This window comes from Triturus cristatus, chromosome 1_1 (assembly GCF_964204655.1).
Source record: "Triturus cristatus chromosome 1_1, aTriCri1.1, whole genome shotgun sequence".
Taxonomy (NCBI): domain Eukaryota; kingdom Metazoa; phylum Chordata; class Amphibia; order Caudata; family Salamandridae; genus Triturus; species Triturus cristatus.
Window position 1 is genome coordinate 15313970 of NC_140579.1, and position 21309 is coordinate 15335278.

General features: G+C 49.6%; 1 protein-coding gene across 3 annotated transcripts in view; it reads left to right on the plus strand.

Moving 5' to 3' along the window:
• DDR1 (discoidin domain receptor tyrosine kinase 1) overlaps nt 1-21309 on the plus strand; it is a 305588-nt gene that overhangs the window by 239848 nt on the left and 44431 nt on the right. For 2 of the 3 annotated variants that reach the window (XM_085632879.1, XM_085632633.1), the window contains exons 11-13: nt 2607-2814; nt 6546-6653; nt 19441-19688. In XM_085632879.1, coding sequence (XP_085489005.1) covers nt 2607-2814; nt 6546-6653; nt 19441-19688 — 564 coding nt within the window. The remainder of the gene's footprint in view (nt 1-2606; nt 2815-6545; nt 6654-19440; nt 19689-21309) is intronic. The other variant, XM_085632714.1, reaches the window with a different exon arrangement.

Here is a 21309-nt window from a genome sequence, read left to right on the forward strand (position 1 = left end):
TGGCTTATGCTGCCCAAAGAAAAAGGTGGACTCGGAATGCCAAATCTTAAGTTATACTACTGGGCAACGGTAATAAGATATAGTATTGTGCTTTTTTCAATAGAAGAGGGCCATAACTCCGATAGCACCACTCCACAAGAATTGATACTAGGGACAGGCTGTGAGGGTTGTCTTTGGCGACACATGAACGACAATTATTTCAAAAAAGTAAAACTCAAGACTATCTCCAATATATATAAAGTTTGGATTAATGTAAGAAAACTGCTAGGACTGGGCCGTTTTTCATGTTATACCCCAATTAAGCTTAATCATGAGCTACCAGCACTATTCCACGACACTCGTATGTCGAGGTGGATCGAGAATGGCATCCACCAATTAGGTTGTTTTTATAACTCTAAAGAACTAAAAACTTTCTCTGACCTCCAGTCTGAATATTCCATCAACCATAGGGAGTTTTTTAAATACCTACAGATCAGGGATTTTTTGCAAAAAAAAACAGGGGGACGTGACACATTTCAAAATAATATCGTACTAGATACCATATGTAGACCAAGTACCCCTAAAATAGGGGTAATATATGAACTACTTAGGGATAAGTTCCCTGATGACTTGGGAAAACATCTAATGAAGTGGCAGACTTCTCTGGCAATTCAACCGAATATTCCTTTACGAGCATATGAATTATCACAAGTGTGTTTAATGTCTATAAATCTCCAAGCACAATTTTATAAAACTTTTTTTTCCCTTTACTATACACCATATAAGATGGCTAAATGGACAGTAGGAAAGGGAACAACCTGTCCACGTTGCTCGACGGGAGCTGCCGACATGATTCATATGTTTGCCTCATGCGACAAACTGTCAGGTTTGATAAAAGAAATCTCTGATTTCCTCTCAGAAATTCTCCAAGGCAAAATATCTATCACTCGGGAGGAAATTGTGTTAGGAGTATCTAATAATGAAAGACCTAATTATATGCAGGGTCTTATTTTTGTAGCTATGGCTGTCCTGCGACTTTGTATAGCTTCAGCGTGGTTGGATGCTACTTCACCGGCTTTTGCACAATGGAGAAGTAGATTTCTAGCAATTTGCACCCTGGAAGTAGCCATATATAAAACTAAAGGGAGGAGAAAAAAGAAAATAGGGATGGAGATCTGGGGTCCGCTCTTGCATTGGCAATTAGAACACACCTAAAACGTTTAGTCTTGGTATGGTCTTATTTGGGAGAATACTCATTGTAATTATATAGAATGTGATTAATACTTGCTCTACTACCTTGTAGATTTACTGAATTGTTTTTGTTTTTTTGTTTTTTTTTGTGGATGGGTATGATGTGAAGTAACGTCTTGGTCCAAGGGGAGGGTGGGGGGTTTATGTAAATATTATATAATTTTGTGAAAATTGTTAATAAAAATCATTAAAAAAAAAAAAAGAAATGGGAGGGGCTCCTTGGTGAAGGTGTTGTGTTTGGCAGCACAGGGCTGCAGGGTGGGTGGCTCCTCGGTGAAGGTGTTGTGTTTGGAAGCACAGGGGTGCAGGGTGGGGGGCTCCTCGTGAAGGTGTGTTTGGAAGCACAGGGAGGGGGGGCTCCTCTGTGAAGGTGTTGTGTTTGGAAGCCAGAGCTGCAAGGTGGGGGGGCTCCTCTGTGAGGGTGTTGTGTTTGGAGCACAGGGCTGCAGGTAGGGGGGGCTCCTCTGTGAAGGTGTTGTGTTTGGAAGCCAGAGCTGCAAGGTGGGGGGGCTCCTCTGTGAGGGTGTTGTGTTTGGAGCACAGGGCTGCAGGGTGGGTGGCTCCTCTGTGAAGGTGTTGTGTTTGGAAGCCAGAGCTGCAAGGTGGGGGGGCTCCTCTGTGAGGGTGTTGTGTTTGGAGCACAGGGCTGCAGGTAGGGGGGGCTCCTCTGTGAAGGTGTTGTGTTTGGCAGCACAGGGCTGCAGGGTGGGTGGCTCCTCGGTGAAGGTGTTGTGTTTGGAAGCACAGGGGTGCACGGTGGGTGGGTGGCTCCTTGGTGAAGGTGTTGTGTTTGGCAGCACAGGGCTGCAGGGTGGGTGGCTCCTCTGTGAAGGTGTTGTGTTTGGAAGCCAGAGCTGCAAGGTGGGGGGGCTCCTCTGTGAGGGTGTTGTGTTTGGAGCACAGGGCTGCAGGTAGGGGGGGCTCCTCTGTGAGGGTGTTGTGTTTGGCAGCAGAGGGCTGCAGGGTGGGTGGCTCCTCGGTGAAGGTGTTGTGTTTGGAGCACAGGGCTGCAGGTAGGGGGGGCTCCTCTGTGAGGGTGTTGTGTTTGGCAGCACAGGGCTGCAGGGTGGGGGGCTCCTCGTGAATGTGTGTTTGGAAGCACAGGGAGGGGGGGTCTCCTCTGTGAAGGTGTTGTGTTAGGAAGCCAGAGCTGCAAGGTGGGGGGGGCTCCTCTGTGAGGGTGTTGTGTTTGGAGCACAGGGCTGCAGGTAGGGGGGGCTCCTCTGTGAAGGTGTTGTGTTTGGAAGCACAGGGATTCAGGGTGGGGGACGCTTCTGAGTCAGACCTCACATGGGATGTTGAGCTGCGAGATGAGGGGCTGTGATCAGAGCATCTGAGGGATGTTCAGCTGCTTCTTTCTTAACTCCCCTGCCCAGGCCCAGCGACGGATTTCTGATGGCGACCTGACCGTCCACCTCTCGGTGCCAGGGGACACCATCCTTATCAATAACACTAACAACTCACTGACCCACTCACGGCACTCCAACCGCTACGAGCGCATCAACTCCATGGACAGCGAGTACCAGGAGCCCAGCCGAGCCCGGATGAAGCTTCCAGAGCTGCCCCACGGAGCCGAGGGCACAGGTAAGAGGAGCCATGTTTGAGTGGGTCACTGCATGGACTCTGCAGTGAGGTCTGAAGACGCAGTAGCCATCTTTGAGTGGGTCACTGCATGGACTCTGCAGTGAGGTCTGAAGACGCAGTAGCCATCTTTGAGTGGTGTCCAATCATTGCAGAAACACTGGTGACCAGTTTTGTAGGTATGTCTTGTAGGTATGCTCTGCAGTAGTGTGCCTTGGCTGTATGCCCTCGTGTGGTATATCTTGGAAATATACTTTCAGGTGTATGTCGTGGCGTGGTATACCTGAGGGTGGAATGCCTTAGAATGGTGTATCGAGGAGCTGTGCTTTGCAGTTGTATGCCTCACAGTGCTTTGCCTTAGAGTGTGACCAATTGGACTGGTATGCTTTGCTGTGGTAAACCTTGGGGTGGTATATGGCAGAGTTGTGACTTGGAGTCGTGCACACCTGTGGTATCCCTTGGAAGCATGTCTTGCAATGCTGTGCATTGGATGTGTCTTGTGCAGTCATGTGCCTTGAAGAGGTATGTCTGGGAGTGGTGTGTTGGGATTTTCTCAGTGAGAGGGGTTCCCCTGCAGGATTTAGCCCCTCAGTGTTTGGGACGTAGAGGGTAGGAGTCCAGTCCCTGCTTGTAGGTCCTGTGTGCGGGTCCTATTGTTCTGTTTGTGGTGTGTGCTTGGGACGTAGGGGGTAAGAGTCTGGTCCCTGCTTGTAGGGCATGTGTGGCAGGTCCTATTGTTCTGTTTGTGGTGTGTGCTTGGGACGTAGGGGGTAAGAGTCTAGGCTGTGCTTTTAGGGCATGTGTGGCGGGTCCTATTGTTCTGTTTGTGGTGTGTGCTTGGGACGTAGTGGGTAAGAGTCTGGTCCCTGCTTGTAGGGCATGTGTGGCAGGTCCTATTGTTCTGTTTGTGGTGTGTGCTTGGGACGTAGGGGGTAAGAGTCTAGGCAGTGCTTGTAGGGCATGTGTGGCAGGTCCTATTGTTCTGTTTGTGGTGTGTGCTTGGGACGTAGCGGGTAAGAGTCTAGTCCCTGCTTGTAGGGCATGTGTGGCAGGTCCTATTGTTCTGTTTGTGGTGTGTGCTTGGGACATAGCGGGTAAGAGTCCAGTCCCTGCTTGTAGGGCATGTGTGGTGGGTCCTATTGTTCTGTTTGTGGTGTGTGCTTGGGACATAGGGGGTAAGAGTCCAGTCCCTGCTTGCAGACATCTGTGGCGGGCCCTATTGCTCTGTTTGTGGTGTGTGCTTGGGACGTAGGGGGTAAGAGTCTAGGCAGTGCTTGTAGGGCCTGTGTGGCAGGTCCTATTGTTCTGTTTGTGGTGTGTGCTTGGGATGTAGGGGGTAAGAGTCTGGTCCCTGCTTGTAGGGCATGTGTGGCAGGTCCTATTGTTCTGTTTGTGGTGTGTGCTTGGGACGTAGCGGGTAAGAGTCTAGTCCCTGCTTGTAGGGCATGTGTGGCAGGTCCTATTGTTCTGTTTGTGGTGTGTGCTTGGGACGTAGGGGGTAAGAGTCTAGGCTGTGCTTGTAGGTGTGTGTGGTGAGTCCTGTTGCTCTGTTTGTGGTGTGAGCTCGGTAGCTCCATGTGTCTTGGCGTGGTCCCCAGCTTCTCACACCGTGGTATTGCGATTGGTTGTGGACTCTCAATCCACTGTGTGTCGGGAATGGTTGGGAGATCCAACTCTGGTGCTTGTTGGTCATGATGTTCCTGGTCCCATCCACTGTGAGCTGTGGGGGGGGTGTTGCTTTTGCCAGTCCGTGTGTTGGGGCTGTCAGTGGGTTTGGCCTCCTTGCGGCCTCCTGCTCCTCTGTGTGCTCGGTCTAGTTAGAGAGTGATCGCCTCTGTGTGGCAGGTATGATTGAGGCTCTCACTCCTCTGTGTATTGGCTGCTGTCAGTGGGCACTTATACCTCTGTGTCTTGGGTGTGGTTAGTGGGCGACCACCTCTGTGTGTTACATGTCCCGGGGAGGTCTCACCGCTCTGTGTGTTAAGAGTGATTGGGGCTCTCAGTGTTAACTGCCATCAGTGAGCGATCAATCCTCTTCGACTTGGCTAGGGTTAGCGTCTTGGGGCTCTCACTTCTCTGAGTCTTAGGTGTGACTTGGGGCTCTCACTCCCCCGAGTGTTAGGTGTGACTTATAGCTCTCAGTCCTTTGAGTGTTAAGGGTAACTTGGCAATTTTCTTTCAGTTGTTTGTGTGTGTATGAGGGACATACAGGCACATGCATCAAAGGAAAAACCGGTCGCAAACGGGCAGATTCTCAGAATCTGCCCCTTTGCGACCGGTATTTTTGCGATTACTTAAATTGCGATTGCATTTAAGGAATCCCAAATTGAGATTCCTTAAATGCAATGCATTAAAGTAAAAAAATTAGCGATTTCGCTAATAGGGGGAGCAAATTACCATGAAGTTGAACTTCATGGTAATTTGCAAAAACTTTGAAAAAAGCACTTTTGTGCTTTTTTCAAAGTTTCATGTTGCGCACACACATGCCCTTAGAGCATGTGTGTGTGCAACATATGTGCACAGATCAATTTCAGGGGTGCAATAGGGTGTCATTTTGACACCCTTGAAATTGCATGAGCAATTTGCGAGTACCTACTGGTACTCGCAAATTGCTCATGCACTCTCCAATTCATTCCTATGGGCCTGGAGGCCCATAGGAATGAATGGGATGGCATTCCTTAATTGCGACTCGCAATTTGCGAGTCACAATTAAGGAATGTGTAGGAATCGCTATTTTTATAGCGATTCCTAAATGCCTAGGCTTTTGCAATTCCTTAATTGCGATTCCTTAATAATCGCAATTAAGGAATCGCAAAAGCCTACGTTGATGCATGTACCAGAACGTTGTTACTCTTCATTTCCTTGTTATGCATCTTTGTGTCGGGGGGGTTAGTAGGGCATAGTTGTTGCCTTTCTATTCTTTTGTGTGTATTGAGACTGTGTGTGATAGTGTGTGTATTTGTGTGAGTGTGTGTTCAGTTGGGCATAGTTGTTGCCCTTCCATTCTTTTGTGTGTGAATGTGTGTATTTGTATGAGTGCGTGTGTCTGTTTAATTGGGCAAATTTGTTGCCCTTCTATTCTTTTGTGTGAGTTGAGAATGTGTGTGAGAGTTGTTTAGTAGGGAATAGTTTTTGCCCTTCAATTCTTGTGTGTGTATTGAGACTGTGTGTGATAGTGTGTGTATTTGTGTGTGTGTGTGTTGAGTAGGGCATAGTTGTTGCCCTTCTATTCTTTTGTGTGTGATTGTGTGTGTGTTTGTGTGTGAGTGTGTGTGTGTGTTTAATTGGGAAAGTTGTTGCCCTTCTATTCTTTTGTGTGAGTTGAGAATGTGTGTGAGTGTGTGTATTTGTGTGTGTGTGTTTAGTAGGGCACAGTTGTTTCCCTTCAATTATTTTGTGTGTATTGAGACTGTGTGAGTGTGTGTGTATTTGTGTGTGAGTGTGTGGCATGATTTTCCTTGTTCTGCTCTTCTGTTGGGCATGGGTGTTGGCACTCTGAGTGTTGTGGGTTATTTTGCTACTTGAGATATGTTGACCATGGGCTCATCCATTGTAGTATTGCAGATGTTTCTACGCAGCTCTCATCCCACAGGTGTCGGGGGCTTGTGATAAAACTCAGCTTTTGCCAGAGAGCCCCAGCTGTCTGAGGTGTCCCCTGTCTCCTGTGTGTACATGTCCGTATGTCTGTCCGTGTGTTCTCATCCATTGGTTTGTCTCTCCCTCCTCTCCGACAGCTCTTCTGTTAAACAACCCGGCCTATCAGCTATTCCTCTCCACGTACTCTCAGCCAATAGGAGGCCCTGGCTGCCCACCGGACCGGGCCAAACCAATCAACAGTGATGGTAAGAGAGGCCATGCTCTGAGAGAGAGCTCCCCCTACATGCCACTCCTTCTCTGCTGGCCTTTCTTCTCCAGACCTCACGATTACCTTTCATCGCCATGTGTCTTGTGTCTGTGTCCAGTTATGTTGTCTGTCCATGTCCAGAGTCCTGCTAACAACTGTTTTCTCCACTCTCTACCATCCCACTTCCTGCATGCCTAACACAATAGATTCCGTCCTCTTAGCACTGCAGCGTGTCCAGCGTTGGACAAGATGGCGGCACTCCATTGTAACCAGTCGCGGCTCGCATGATTCGCGGGTGGGAGAGCGGGTCGCGCGGTGGGGGGATTAAAAAAAATGTAGAAAGAAAAACGTACCGTGTCCCGCGCCGCCTCTGCTCCTGGCCGGTCTTGCGCCCACGTTTTCCTGCTGATTTCTTGCTCTCCAGGAACAGGAAGCAGGCATCGGCCCTCCCCTTCCCTAATCCAATCACAATGCTGCAATGGCAGCATTGTGATTGGTGCGGACAACGCCCAACCGGCGCCTGTAGGGAGGCCATTTTCTCTATGATAGCTGCATGCAGCCGACATAGAGAAAATCCAGAGAGCGCATGACTGGTTTCGTCGGCCCCAGAGGGCTGACCACACAGTCACAGCCCATAACATTGGGCAAGCCACTCCGCCCCGACCTGCCCACCCGCCCGCCCCCAACCAGGCATACCATTCTGCTTTCTCGCAGCGCGAGAAGCAGAAACATAAAATGGTATTTAAAATCCCATTTTTTGTTTCTGCTTCTCGCACTGCAAGAAAGCGGTGGGGCGACGCTCCTCCGCCCTAATGGAGGAGCCGCCCCTGCATGTCTGTGAGCACTCGATAAAACACAGAGTTCCCGTACCACAGGCCTCAGCCAATACTTCATTGGAGCTTGTCCAGCTTGGCAGTGATTTGCGACATATTATACTAGCTTCCCCAGCACTGGGACACTTCGGTGGAAGTAACTACGCGCTCTATAAATTACTTTATTATTATTACTGAGGCTTTAGACTGCCAGAGAGCTTAGGGTCTCACGGAATCCTCTGTCATTGTGATACCCTGGACATAGCACATGGTGCCACGATACAGAACTCAGCGGGGCAGGTATGGTCGCTCCGGGACATCCTGCAGCTCTACAGACTGACACGCTAGATCGAGAGCTTTGTAGTAAAGCTGTCACTGCCGAAGAGCAAGGACTGGGGCATGAGGGTCCTACTCGGCCCTTCAGCCGCACACCCCACATCTGGACACAGCACTGCGGTGAGCCTGCGAGGAGGCTCTGATGAGTCTCCAAAGAGACAGTGAAGAGCGCCCTGGTGAGCTAGCAATGAAGGCGGCCATTTTGTATTGTACATTTGGGTGTTTTACAAAGGATGGCAGCTGAATGGGTGACAGACACAAAAGATGGAGGAAGCAGTGTTGGGTGAGTGTGAGGAGGCAATAATGAATGAACGAATGAGTGAACAGATGAATGAATAAAACCTGGCAGAAGAAAGAGCAATAGCTTTATGTCGTGATTTGCGAATAATGTCCGACAGGCTCTGATGACAATCCGCTCCACTGCCCAGAATGTAGAACTGCCCAGCCAAGGTAGAACTAAATCCTGGACAGAAAGTGGAGTGGGATGTAGAGAGAGAGAGAGAAATGAATCACATACCAAGGTCTCCTGCAGCACCACTCTCGCATCTCACGTCAAGATTTACACCAATATTAACAATCAATGCTGTCTGGGAAGGGGCTGCCTCTGTATGCAAATGAAGACATATATGTACTTAGTACTATTGACTGGCGTATGAAGCAGGCAAAGATGTTCGACTGCCACAGTCACCTCCCGGGTTCAAGATGGCGGACCTCGGTGGACCTAAGCCGAACTGCAGGAACCCAGTAAAACCACCAGCAAGCAAACCAAGGAAACTGTGCAAGGGGGAAGGACCGTGGCAAAGGGAACACTACTATACCGCAACGCCAAACCGAAGGCCAGGAGCCAAAGCCAGGTACACAGGCGAAGGTCAAGAACACCAAGGGAACCGAAGAGGAGGAAAGTAACAAACACGAGACAAGGCAGTGAACAAAGTGTACGGCAAGTAGAGAACCAATGCAACTTGGAACATTGCGAAGTGTTTCAATAGTGCCACTGCCTGTCTTGGCCTGGAAGCCTCACTTCTTAATCTTAGGGGCATATTTACAAACATTTAACGCTGCAGTAGCGTACATTTTTTAATGTTACGGCAGCTTTTGTTTAGTGCTATATTTACAAGTTGCCGGAAAGTCCAGTTAGATGCATTTTTTCAGTGTTAACGTGAATTTTTCCTTAGACCACTTCTGTGAGCATGACTTACCAAAAATGAGATGCAAGGTAGGTGTTCTCACGTAAAAACTCCCTCAAAACACACAACACAGTATTTACAAGGATTTCCTTGTATGTAGCAAAAAAAGAAAAACTGTTGTTAAGTCCCGTTAGTGGCAGTTTTTTTACTTCAGAAGTTAGCTGGTCTTAAAAATCGTGGAAACACACTTGGGGTTTCATTTAAGAGGTGTTGGTGCAGGACAGCACTGCACGGAATCTTGCTGCGCTGCCCTGCAACAATACAAAAGAGCAGGAATGCACCCTGTCAATAAGATAGGGCACATTCCTGTCTTTTTCCCCTACGTTGGCGCACAATGCGTGACATGCGCCAACACAGGCACCCTTGCGCCATGGTGCAAGGGGGCCTGTGTTGCAGAGCTGAATGATGTTGTGCAGGAAGGGACACCTTCCTGCACAAAATCAATCAATCCAGGTGATTTTCTCTGTCTCTGTGTGCTGCAGAATGCTGCACACATAGAAAAATGAAAAAAGAGGAGAAATAAAAACATTTATCCTTTTTGAGCCTTCCAAACACCCCCCTTGGAGTGGGGTTAGATTCTGACTCGGTTCCAGGTTTACGGTTTCTCGTAAATCTGGGAATGCTTCAAATTCATGGGTCTTGGGTGGCAATGCCCACAGCAACATCCATGGAGCACCCCTTTCAAACGGTTTTATGCGTGAAAGGGACAACTATTTACAAGGCCATGAAAAGCCACGTAAAGTGGCTTTACGTGGCCTTGTAAATATGCTGTGGCACATTGCGCCACTGGATCGTCAAAAAAGTTACATTCCAGCAGTGCAAAAGTGCCGCTTTGGATAAAAGAAGAACTCCCACAATTCATCCTTAATAAGGTCAACGACGCCATGGACTTCCTGCCATTGCATCTAGAAGCACCAAAGAGACCACCACCACCACCCCTGATATGCATCGCTCAGTTGAACAACTGCTCCGTTCCCTTTGGGTGACTGGACCTGATCCTCTCTAAGTGCTGACCTCAGTAGACTGGAACATCAGCAACAGGAAGCTGGAGACTCTCCAGAGCCACCTTGAACCATGGAAGAAGGAGAGACGCATAACCAGTCAACCTTAAATTAGGACATCTGCCGTCTGAGGAGTCACATCCGGGGGCCGCATGGACTCCACACCAGATGGCCACGTCACAGTGGAGCCATCGTCGCTGGAGGAGCGTTCAGGGCAAGTGTTGCAATCTTGTCTCTGAGTGCAATCACGCATCCTCGCCGCCGCATGCAGTGTCTCTGCCTCTCTTCTATTACCTGCTCCAGATTGGGGTGGCTTGTAGTTGTGGCGGGAAATAACTGCTCCTCCTACGCCTCCCACTACGAATGTTGCGCAGACCCTTCACTCCCTATCCACAGCACCGGCGACCAGAAGATTCCAGCCAGGTCCAGACTTGTACAGCGGCGTCAAAGAATCATGTGAGACCACTCGCAGCCTTGCCGGGAAGAGGAAGGACTATTTGATGCCCAACTCTCTGAGGCATCGATTAACCACTAGAAATGATGCTCTCTGCCTCTGCACCCCGTGGCGTAGTCAGGGAAGAAAAGTACTGTTGCGTTATCCACTTCCAGCTCTCCCCAGCTTGCATATCTCCCTCAGGACAGTGTCACGATCCCTTTAGGATCCCTTTCTCTTCCGCCTGTAGGAGGCGGAAGAGAAAGGGACTGGCACCTGTCACCAGAGGTGAACGGCTCGCCGGTATTCGATGGGCCCCCTCCACAACAAAGAATAGGGAGAGTGCACCTGCTGGCAGTAGATCATGCAACCGTGTCTCAGTGTATATCACTACATCAGCCCCTTCTGCTCCCTCGGGCAGACCCACCACCTGCAAGTTGTTCTGCCAGGAGCAGCCCTCCGCATCCTCCACTCTTCTTTCCAGTGACTTCACACATGCCAATTAGCTGCTGTACCTCCAACACAGTGGTCTGGGTACTAAGGTGGAATTCAGCCAGTTCTTGCTCAATGTCTTGTAGCTTGTCAGTCAGCGTGCGATGATCTACGTGCTCCACAGTGAAGTCGACTGATTTTGTCGATGTGGCCCTCAAGGCAAGTGCGCGTTTGTTTGAGGGAGGTAGCTATTTTCTCAACAGCTGCAAGCACAGAGTCCAGTTTGGAGTCCAGGGTGTCCGCTGTCACCTGCCCCAGCAGCCAGCGACATCTAGCTGCTCTGTCCACCAACACGGAGGAGCTGCCAGATGTCGACGCCACCGCCGTGTGCAGACGGTCCATCGTTGCACCAGACACCCAGGCACTATGTATGACATGCAGTGCAGCGTGGCCAGCCGGCCCCTCTCCTCCAGACAAGTGTATGTTATCCAGGAATCTTCGTTCTGGCGTCACCGAAGGGAAATCCCCCGTACACCCAAAAGCCACAATAACACGGGGCGATGAAAGGCAGCACCACCCGGTCACCTCCTTCTGTCTAACAGTGGCGACCAGGTTCTGTGTTCCCAGTGCCCCTTTGAGTGACAGCAGATCAAGCTGTGTGCCCAAGGGCCTGGGCCAGAACTGACCCCGTACCCTAAGCACCCACCCCCATCAATGGCCGATATCAGCGTCTTGAGCCAGTTAGTGGAGTTCCCCACCAGTCTTGTGCGGTGTCCTTGTCGATGTATGTCCACTGTAGCGCAGGAATTGCTCAGGGAATGGTGTGCGCCACCCACAGGAGCTAGGCCTGAGCCCAACATGACCTCCTGGCCTCCTCCGCTCCCCGTCACACCTTCTCCTCACCTGGACATCAACACCTGGGCTCTCTCTGAATATGTGACTCAGCCAGTAGGAGCCTCAGCCACGCCGGAATTCACTAAGCCTGGGTATAGCAGTCGCCACAGAGTCTGTGGGATGCAGGTGATGCAACAGGGCCCCCTTAGGCGTGAAGTTGCGGCTCTCCCACCACACAAGTTCAGCATAGCTCAGGGGCCTCAACCTCCACAGCTTCCGGCCAGCACTACCCCTCCGACCTGTGATGCAGAGAGACGCGGAACCCCATCGGCAATCTCCTCCATGCACACTGGTGTAGTGGTGGCACGTGTTATGCAATGCAGACCTGCCCAGATCAGCGCGCAGGAGCGCCTCTACCAATTACAGCTCCAAGGGGCATCAGGTGGTCTTCTCACACAGGTCAGTAATGTGTCTCCAAGTGACCTGCCAGACTTCGCCACCAGATAAGGGCTATCGCCGACGCCTCAATGTATACCGCCCACAGGCTCGGGCCGGATGCGGCCCGCCTCCGCCATCAGGCCACAGTAACTCCACAGCACTGGCGCCTCCCACTCCGGGTCTCAGTCGCAGGCCCAGTGAGGCCTCCTGGCCCTGGGGTCTGTCCGCACTTCCAGGCATCGGCTGCCATGGTTCCACAAGGATGGTGCAATCAAAAGTGCTGCATCACTGTTTCTCCCACGCGATGCGCCACTTTTCATAAATGAGGTCCTGATTCTGCATTTCCTCTTCCCCTGGGACTCAAGCTGGTCATCCGGGTTGTTGGGGGTTTAAAGGGGGGGGCGTTATTGACCTGTACTGAACTTAGACTTGGCTGCTCTATTCTGCATTCATGTGGTTTTTTTCCCCTTAGAGGTGTATTTGTAACCTCTTTTTGCCTCTAGAGGTTGAAAAGTGATGTTGGGCTGACTAACATAAATTTTTGTGCCACTAATTGGCCGGCCGGCACTTTTTTAACGCTAATGTGTACTTTTCTATTCCCCTTGACGCTAGTGTTAGCGACAATTTTCCTAGCCACTAGCTAATCCTAACACCATGTAGAGACGTCTTGTAAATATGTCGCATACATAGCGTTAGGATTTGGCATTCAGCAGTGGTAAAAAAATTGTAGCTTATCAATGTCAAAACTGCAAAGCAGCAATTCTTGTAAATATGCCCCTCAGTGTTTCTATATATGTCCCGGCGCCTCAGCCTCCAAAGGCAAGTCCGCCACTGTCTTAAAGGAGAATACCAGGATGATCTTTTGACTAGAGTTCTCAAACTCCCCATCTGATTGCTGACCAGATGTTTGTGATAGAAGAGTGACAGAAGAATGCGTGTGTGGGTATCTGAGAGAGCGGGCTCAGAAAGGAATGTGAAGGAGGACCGTTGTGAAAAATGAAGCTAAAGACAGATTTTATTACAAAGTTGGCCACTGTAAGGCAGATGAGTGGGAAAGTATTTACACGAACGACATTTCTGAAGGATTTGAAGACTTTTAATATTGTTGCATCTGTGAATGGACCTTCCCAATGGAAGAAACATTCCAAACGCGTTGACCGTTGCAATTTGAGCAAATGAAGCAGATGTCCAGAGAGTTCACAGGGTCGGTCATGTAAGTGAATTGAAAGATGGCAAAAGGAGACACATTTCTAAAGCCATCGAAGGGTCATCAGGATGGGAAGATGCCCAGCTGAAGGGAATCTCTTCAGAAGGATTACTGAGAGTTCCATAACTTGATGGAACACTCGCCTGATGGCGGCCATTTCTGAACGCATCCGTTATAGTCGCTACCTGTGGCTAAAGCAGAAGACGATGACTTGAAAACAACTGTGCCAAGCTTTTTGTCAGGGTTCTTCTGGGAGCGCAAGGATTACCAACTGGACACCTCTAAAGGTAACTGAAAGATGCTCCAGTGTCATTGATGAATAAAGGCACTGAGCTGATTGAGATGTTTGAATAAGTTAAAGGGAAGGCCGATAGCAAGCACATTAATGATAAGTTGGACATGATCATGTAGGTGAATGAGATACCTGAAGGAAGACTGCGCAGGTAGAATGAGTAGATGGCCTCCAGCGGTAGAAAGGTGGAAGAGTGAGTTCCTGCTAAGGATGACTCGGAAGGGATTGAAACATTAGCCATAGTCATATAAGCGACATAGAAATCGACCAGCTCCTGGACATTCCAAAAGTAAATCACGGGGACCACAGACAGAGATCCAACGGGAATGTATTTCTCAAGGGATAGACATCAGCCATCGTCCTCTAGCAAAGGATTAATCTGTTGCCTGCAAGATGGCTTGGCTGACATTTTTTTAAAATAATTTGGGGTTAATGAAAGATGCTCAACTGAACGATATTTCTGAAGCGATAAAAAGATTGGTCATGTCGTTGACTTAAAATAGCTAGGAGTGGGCGAGGAATTTCGCTCCGCCGGCAGAGTGTGCGTAGTTTTGCCCACTCCATGTTTAGCACGGAGTTCTGCAAAACTCCGCGAAGCGACGTGGAGTGGAGTTTTTTCTCTTGCGCGGCTCGCCAATGTTAATTTGGCGAGCACAAGTGAAAAAAATCATGCACTAGACCTCCTCCGAGCGAGATTTCTCAACGCTGGTGGTCGTGGCAGGTTGTAACCGCTGGCATTGAGGAATCTGTAACTCCCGTTGAGGAAGCTGCCGCTCGAGTGGAACATCTACTCGAGCGGCAGAAAGAAGCAGCACCCTCTTGCGCGATGTGTAGAGCCGTTCATACTGATTTTTACAGCGCGGGACAAACACCTGGCTCTGAAAATCAGTGCAAGCAGCGCGATGTACCGCACTCCACTGCTTGCGGAATTCCACGTAGCGCAGCAGAGTTTTTCGGGCATAGACTCCACCCAGACCTAGTAATGGCCCATTTCAATGATCTTTCTGCAGAAATCAAAGAGCTGGTCTGTGTCATTTACACTATGAGAAAGTACTGTTTTGAATGGAAAGATGAGCTACTGGATGTTAATGGCCCTCAGTTGAATGAAAGCTTGAGTTGATTATTGGCATTTAGAAGGAGCCTCTTGATGACATTAGTCTCTGATGATTGCAATGGTAGTATTATTGAGCACTAGGTTGACAAATCTGATGATGAAGCATTATTGGGTGTTGGCTTCATGATGATAGACCTGATGACGAAGCATTATTGGTTGTTGGCTTCATGATGATAGACCTGATGATGAAGCATTATTGGGTGTTGGCTTCATGATGATAGACCTGATGATGAGGCATTATTGGGCATTGCCTGAATGATGATCGACCTGGTGATGAAGCATTATTGGGTGTTGGCTTCATGATGATAGACCTGATGATGAAGCATTATTGGTTGTTGGCTTCATGATGATAGACCTGATGATGAAGCATTATTGGGCGTTGCTTGAATGATGATCGACCTGATGAAGAAGCATTATTGGGTGTTGGCTTGATGATGATAGACCTGATGATAAAGCACTATTGGGCGTTGCCTTGATGATGATCGACCTGAAGAAGAAGCATAATTGGGTGTTGGCTTCATAATGGTAGACCTGATGATGAAGCATTATTGGGTGTTGGCTTGATGATGATAGACCTGATGATAAAGCACTATTGGGTGTTGCCTTGATGATGATCGACCTAAAGAAGAAGCATTATTGGGTGTTGACTTTATGATGATAGACCTGATGATAAAGCTTTATTGGTCGTTACCTTGATGATGATAGACCTGATGATGAGGCATTATTGGGTGTTGCCTGAATGATTATCGACCTGATGAAGAAGCGTTATTGGGTGTTGGCTTGATGATGATAGACCTGATGATTAAGCACTATTGAGCGTTGCCTTGATGATGATCGACCTGATGATGACCCATTATTGGGTTTTGGCTTAATGATGATAGATCTGATAATTAATTATTACTGGGTGTTAGCTTGATGATGATAGACCTGATGAAGAAGCGTTATTGGGTGTTGGCTTCATGACGATAGACCTGATCATGAAGCATTATTGGGTGTTGCCTTGATGTTGATCGACCTGATGATGAAGCATTATTGGGTGCCGACTTAATGATGATAGACCTATGATGAAGCATTACTGGGTGTTAGCTTGATGATGATGAACCTGATAATGAAGCATTATTGGGTGTTGGCTTGATGTTGATCGACCTGATGTTGAAGCATTATTGGGCGTTGCTTTCATGAAGACAGGCCTGATGATGAAACTTTATTGGGTGTTGGCTTGCTGACAAAACATTGTATATTAAAACACTGTTGCCTACTGGCTTGATGACAATAGACCTGATATGAAAGCATTGATGATACCCTCATCATCTCATCCATCCACCATGCCATACCAGCCTCATTGGTGACGTCAACCTTTCAGACAACACAAGCTTGAAAAAACACAGACACCCTCCTCAACCTCACTGAAATACTCAATATACTACAGTACATCAACAAATCAATGCACTCCTCAGGCCACAAGCTCAACCTCATCTTCTTAACATCACCCGCAATCCATGTCAGATACCCAAACTCGTGGAATAGACTGGCTACCTCGCCATCGCTATCTCTTTCCCCAGTTTCCAACCAAAAGGACTGGGTCCTAAGAGAGAAGACCAAACCGTCAGATCGTTAAAATATTTATCCACAGCTTATAACTCACCTGTCACCCTGCCAGCTTGAAGTCTGATGTCGAGGCCTTCAACACGTCTTTGGAAAACCATGCGTACACCCACACTCCAACTATAACACACACGTGCTAGGCCGAACCTTGAGCACCTTGGCACTCCAAAGACCTTGGCAAGTAGAAACGCTCTGTCTGCGGACAGGAAAGCAAATCAAAGAGAAACAGTATACCTTCTACTGAAGACCCGCCTCACCTTAACATCCAGACAACTCCTCACATCAGCCAAAGCAACATACTGCACCAACAATGAAGCTGCCAACAGAAGCTGAACGTTCTTCAAAACAACCAAGCACTGCATCAAAGCCTGCCTGACACTCCTATCTCACACTCCAGTGGAAAAACACAGGAGGTTCAATAGCACATTAACAACATCAAGCCTGCTGCTCCTCGTAGACCCAACCCTTCTGATACAATCCTTCAAAGTCCTATCTCATGCAGATCTTGTCATCATACTCAAATCCACCTCCCACGAAGATGATGTCTTACTTTCGTCCTTCATCAAGGATCCCTCTAGGGAAGCTCTCTCAACTCTTCTCACTATTGTCAACATGTTCCTGTATCAAGGTATCTTCTTTGAGACTCTCAATACAGTATGGGTCCTCCCACCCCTAAATAAAGTTACATTAGCCTCTGATTACCTTGTCTCCTACTAGCTCATTGCTCACCTACTCTACATCGACAAAGTAAATGAAAAGTTAGTCTACTGTGAACTATACGATCACATCAGCGCCGACCATCTCCTACATGACTACCAATCTGGCTTCAGATCGCGCTGCAGCGTGGAGACTGCTACCTCACTCAACATAGACATTGTCCTCCTGACCACAGATGAAGATGACCGTTGCCTCCTTATGTTGGTGAACTTCTCAGCTGCTTTTGGCACTGTTGACCTTCCCACTCTTTTTCATTCTCTGAAATCATGAATGTGATTCACGGACAACGTCCTTTACTGGTTCTCCTCCTACCTTTCCAGCTGACCCCAGCTTGTTCGCATGGACACTTCCTGGTGCCAGACGATCTCTATTCCTTGCAGGGTCCCCCAGGGCCCAATACTGCCTACTGGCATCTGCAGCCTCTACATGGAGCCACTTGGTGCTCGACTCACAGAAAACAGCATCAGGATTCCCCCAATATACTGATAATGACGAGCTCTACTTGAAGGCCTCCTTTGATCTACGCATTCAACGCCTCGGACGCGGCCTGCACATCATCCAGACCTGGATGTCCAGCGCCTCCCTGAAGCTCCACCCAACCAAGAGAGAATTCCTGTTATTTTCCAAGAACAACAAACAAGAAACAAACCTGGGTCAATGACATGAACCTTGCAGCTTTGAACTCCAACTTTGGCTGAATGCCAAGTTACTTGGATTCACCCTGGATACCACCCACACCCTCAAGGAACATTGCCAAGAAATTAAAGAACGCCTGGAACCAACTCTCTCTAAGGAACTAAGTGAAACCGATCCTGCCTGGAAGCAACTTCAGAACTGCGGTCTAAGCTCTCGTACCTGTTGGTAGTGTCCTGTTCCATGTCCTCCCAGACTCCACATTGGCAACCCTTAAGGGAATCCTACACGCTACAGGGTGCCACATCCTCACTTCGCTTGAAGCTGACAAGTTGCCTTTTCGAGTAACCCCTCTAAGCCCTAGGTTGGGCTAGACTCCCACCTTCTTAGCGCCAGGATACCCCCGGATAATAGTGCAGTATACACATCTGCATAAAATGATGAGCCTTGTTTATCTCTAAACCCAGCTGTGGAGCTCTACGAGTCGTTTATGTTCCAAGACTGAACATATTTTTTTATTTCCTAAATTTTGGTTCATTAGACAGTAAGATACAGGCCTCTGTATCCTAGCTATTAAACTTTAATCTCCTTTCCCTTCTAATAAAAACCTGAAGCAAATCATTTGGACTTCAGAAACAGGGTTAAAGCTTGGCTCCTCGATGAATTGTTACCAACATCTGTCCCAGTGAGGGCCGTGAATAGCAGCAATATGTGTTTTGGCCGTACGTTGTGGACATATAAATGGTATTAGTATGTAGATCGATGGATACTGACCTCATTATAGTGAGAGACTCAAATGTTGACCTGTCTACAGTATGACAGAAAAGTCAGTTCATAGGTCCACGGACCTGTGGTCTATTTTTGTTGCCCTTATTGTGTTTACACGCTTCCAACCAAGTACATGAGCTGACACGTGTTTCTTCCCCTATGGGACTTTTTCAAGGCGTGTGTTCACAAACTGTATTTCTTATTCCTTTATCAATAATACATGTAGTAAGACATAGGTGCCGGAATTCAAGTTTCTTATAGGTGATCTCTCCTGTGACCCACATTTCATTTTGCGAAGCCCAGGACAGGGCTCATCCGGGCTTTCTACACCAGTGTCGCCCATGACTGAATCACTGCATTGCTTGAAAAATATTGCGGACAAAGAGATGAGGACTCCTATACTTGCTATTAGGAAGACTCTAGCAGTTGAACAGGCCCCGAGAGAGACCACCTATAAAAAAAACGCATACCCCGGCTCCTATAGCATCTTACTTCATGTGTTATCAGTAAATGAATAAGGTACGGTCATGCCAGAAGTCAAGTATTCCCCGGATGACGATGAGTGCTGTACGTTGATCTTGTCTTGATACAAACTGTGGATACTGAGCAGGTGAGACCTCTCTTGGCTGTTGACCTGGTAACCCTTGTCAGTGGCTAGTTGTTTGAAAATAACTCATCTCCTTTGCAACATGTTTCCAGGCAGGGGCTCACTGTACCGACGCGTCTGTGATATCCCAGCCGATGGGTACTGTTCCAATGCTCCAGTGTTTAACAGCCCCTCCTACATCATCTGCCATGGGGCAGTAACAGATGATGGGGGAACGTGTTAGTCTTCAGCCACTGACATACTCATTTCTTTCTCTTATCTTACCCCTCCAGGAGATTCAAGGATGTGCCACCTTCTCTTCCCAGCCACTGTCTCAACTTGATAATAGTCTGAAGAAAGCTTTCTCTCTCCCTCTCTTCCCCTCTGCAGTCTGTGGTGCTGACTACATGGAGCCCGAGCCTTCCAAGAGTGGGGTCCCTCTCCAGGGCTTCCAGAACAATGTCCCCCACTACGCTGAGGCCGACATCATCAACCTGCAAGGGGTCACCGGAAACAACACCTACGCGGTTCCAGCCATCACTGTGGACGCCCTGGCGGGGAAGGATATTGCTGTGGGCGAGTTCCCGCGTGCCCGGCTCGTCTTTAAGGAAAAGCTGGGCGAGGGCCAGTTTGGAGAGGTAAGACAGTCACCCCGACTTGGGTTCTCGCTTGTGTCACCGCTACAGGGGTTCTTGCTTGTGTCACTGCTACAGAGGTTCTAGCTTGTTTCAGCCCTACAGGGGTTCTCACTTGTGTCAGCCCTACAGGGGTTCTCGCTTGTATCACCACTACAAGGGTTTGGCTTGTGTCACCCTGTTAGACGGACCGGGAGGGTCGGCCGAGGACAAGGGGAGAGGTCTCCGGGGAGAGCCGTCTCCAGCGATCGTACAGATAAATAACTTCCCCCCCCCACAGACAGACACCACACAAGGAGAAGATTTAGCGTTCTTTATAGGCAATTTCTTACGGTACGATGAAATGGTACAAGGAGGTCTGGACTCAGGGGTCCCCTCGATTCAAGTCTCTCAAGATGGGGAAAGGGGGTAGCGGGACAGTCTGGTTACCAGTCTGGTAGTTGAGATGGTATGGTGGATAGCTCACAATCCTCGAGCTCGGTGTTCTAGCTGGGACGGGCCGCGGCAGCGCCAGCAGGTCCCGGTGAAGATGGTCGATACACGGTCCGCGGCAGCGCCAGCAGGTCCCGGAAAGATGGTCGATACACGGTCCGCGGCAGCGCCAGCAGGTCCCGGTGAAGATGGTCGTTACAACGGGCCGCGGCAGCGCCAGCAGGTCCCGACGAGGATGGATGTTGCAGAAGGCCGCGGCAGCGCCAGCAGGCAGGATGATAGTTCACAAGGTAGGGCTACGGCAGCGCCAGTAGTCCGTCAAGGCTGAGTTCTCTCGGTGTCTCTCGACTCCAGGATACAACTGCCGTCCTGCTCCGGAGCTGCCCTAGTTATAGGTCTGGCGCCCTTTGATGTCCGGACCCTCGCACTTGGAGGTCGGAGGGTCCGGGATGAAGGTGTCCAGACACCCAGCAGGGGGTGGAGCCAGCGCCTGGGGGAGCTGGAGGCGATCGGCACCTGGCGGGGGAGAGCCCTTGACGCTTCGTTCTCCCATTGACCTGCCAAGTGGTCCGCTCACCTCCTGGGTGGATGGTGGTGCCGGGATGTCGGGGCCGGCCAGGCCCAGGGTTAGGGTCGGGTGGAGGCCACGCGGCCTCGTGGCGCAGGGCCCAAGATGGCGGCTTGATCCGGCCGGGGGAGCCGGTGGTGGCTCGGTCCCGGGATACATGGAGGTCCGGGGGCAGGAGTTCCGTCGGGAGACGGGGTGCGGGTGATTCTTGTGGGTCACGCCTGGCGGGCCGGGGCTTGGGCCCTGTCATGCGGGGAGGGAGCAAGCCCTTCGTGTGGCCTGTCCAACATGCGTCCCCCCCAGCTGAAGGCGGGGAGAGTCACCCATCTTCCTGGGGACTCTCCTCGTCGAGGCGGAAAAAGCGTGACAGGCCATCTGCGTTGGCGTGGTCTTGGCCCGGTCGATGTTCCACGGTGAAGTCCATTCCCTGCAGGGAGATGGACCAGCGCAATAGTTTTGGGTTCTCCCCCCGCATCTGCATCAGCCACTGCAGGGGTCGATGGTCGGTTTGTACCCGGAAGTGGGTACCGAAGAGGTAGGGCCGGAGCTTTTTGAGGGCCCACACCACTGCGAAGGCCTCCCTCTCGATTGTGCTCCAGCGCTGTTCTCGGGCCAGGAGACGTC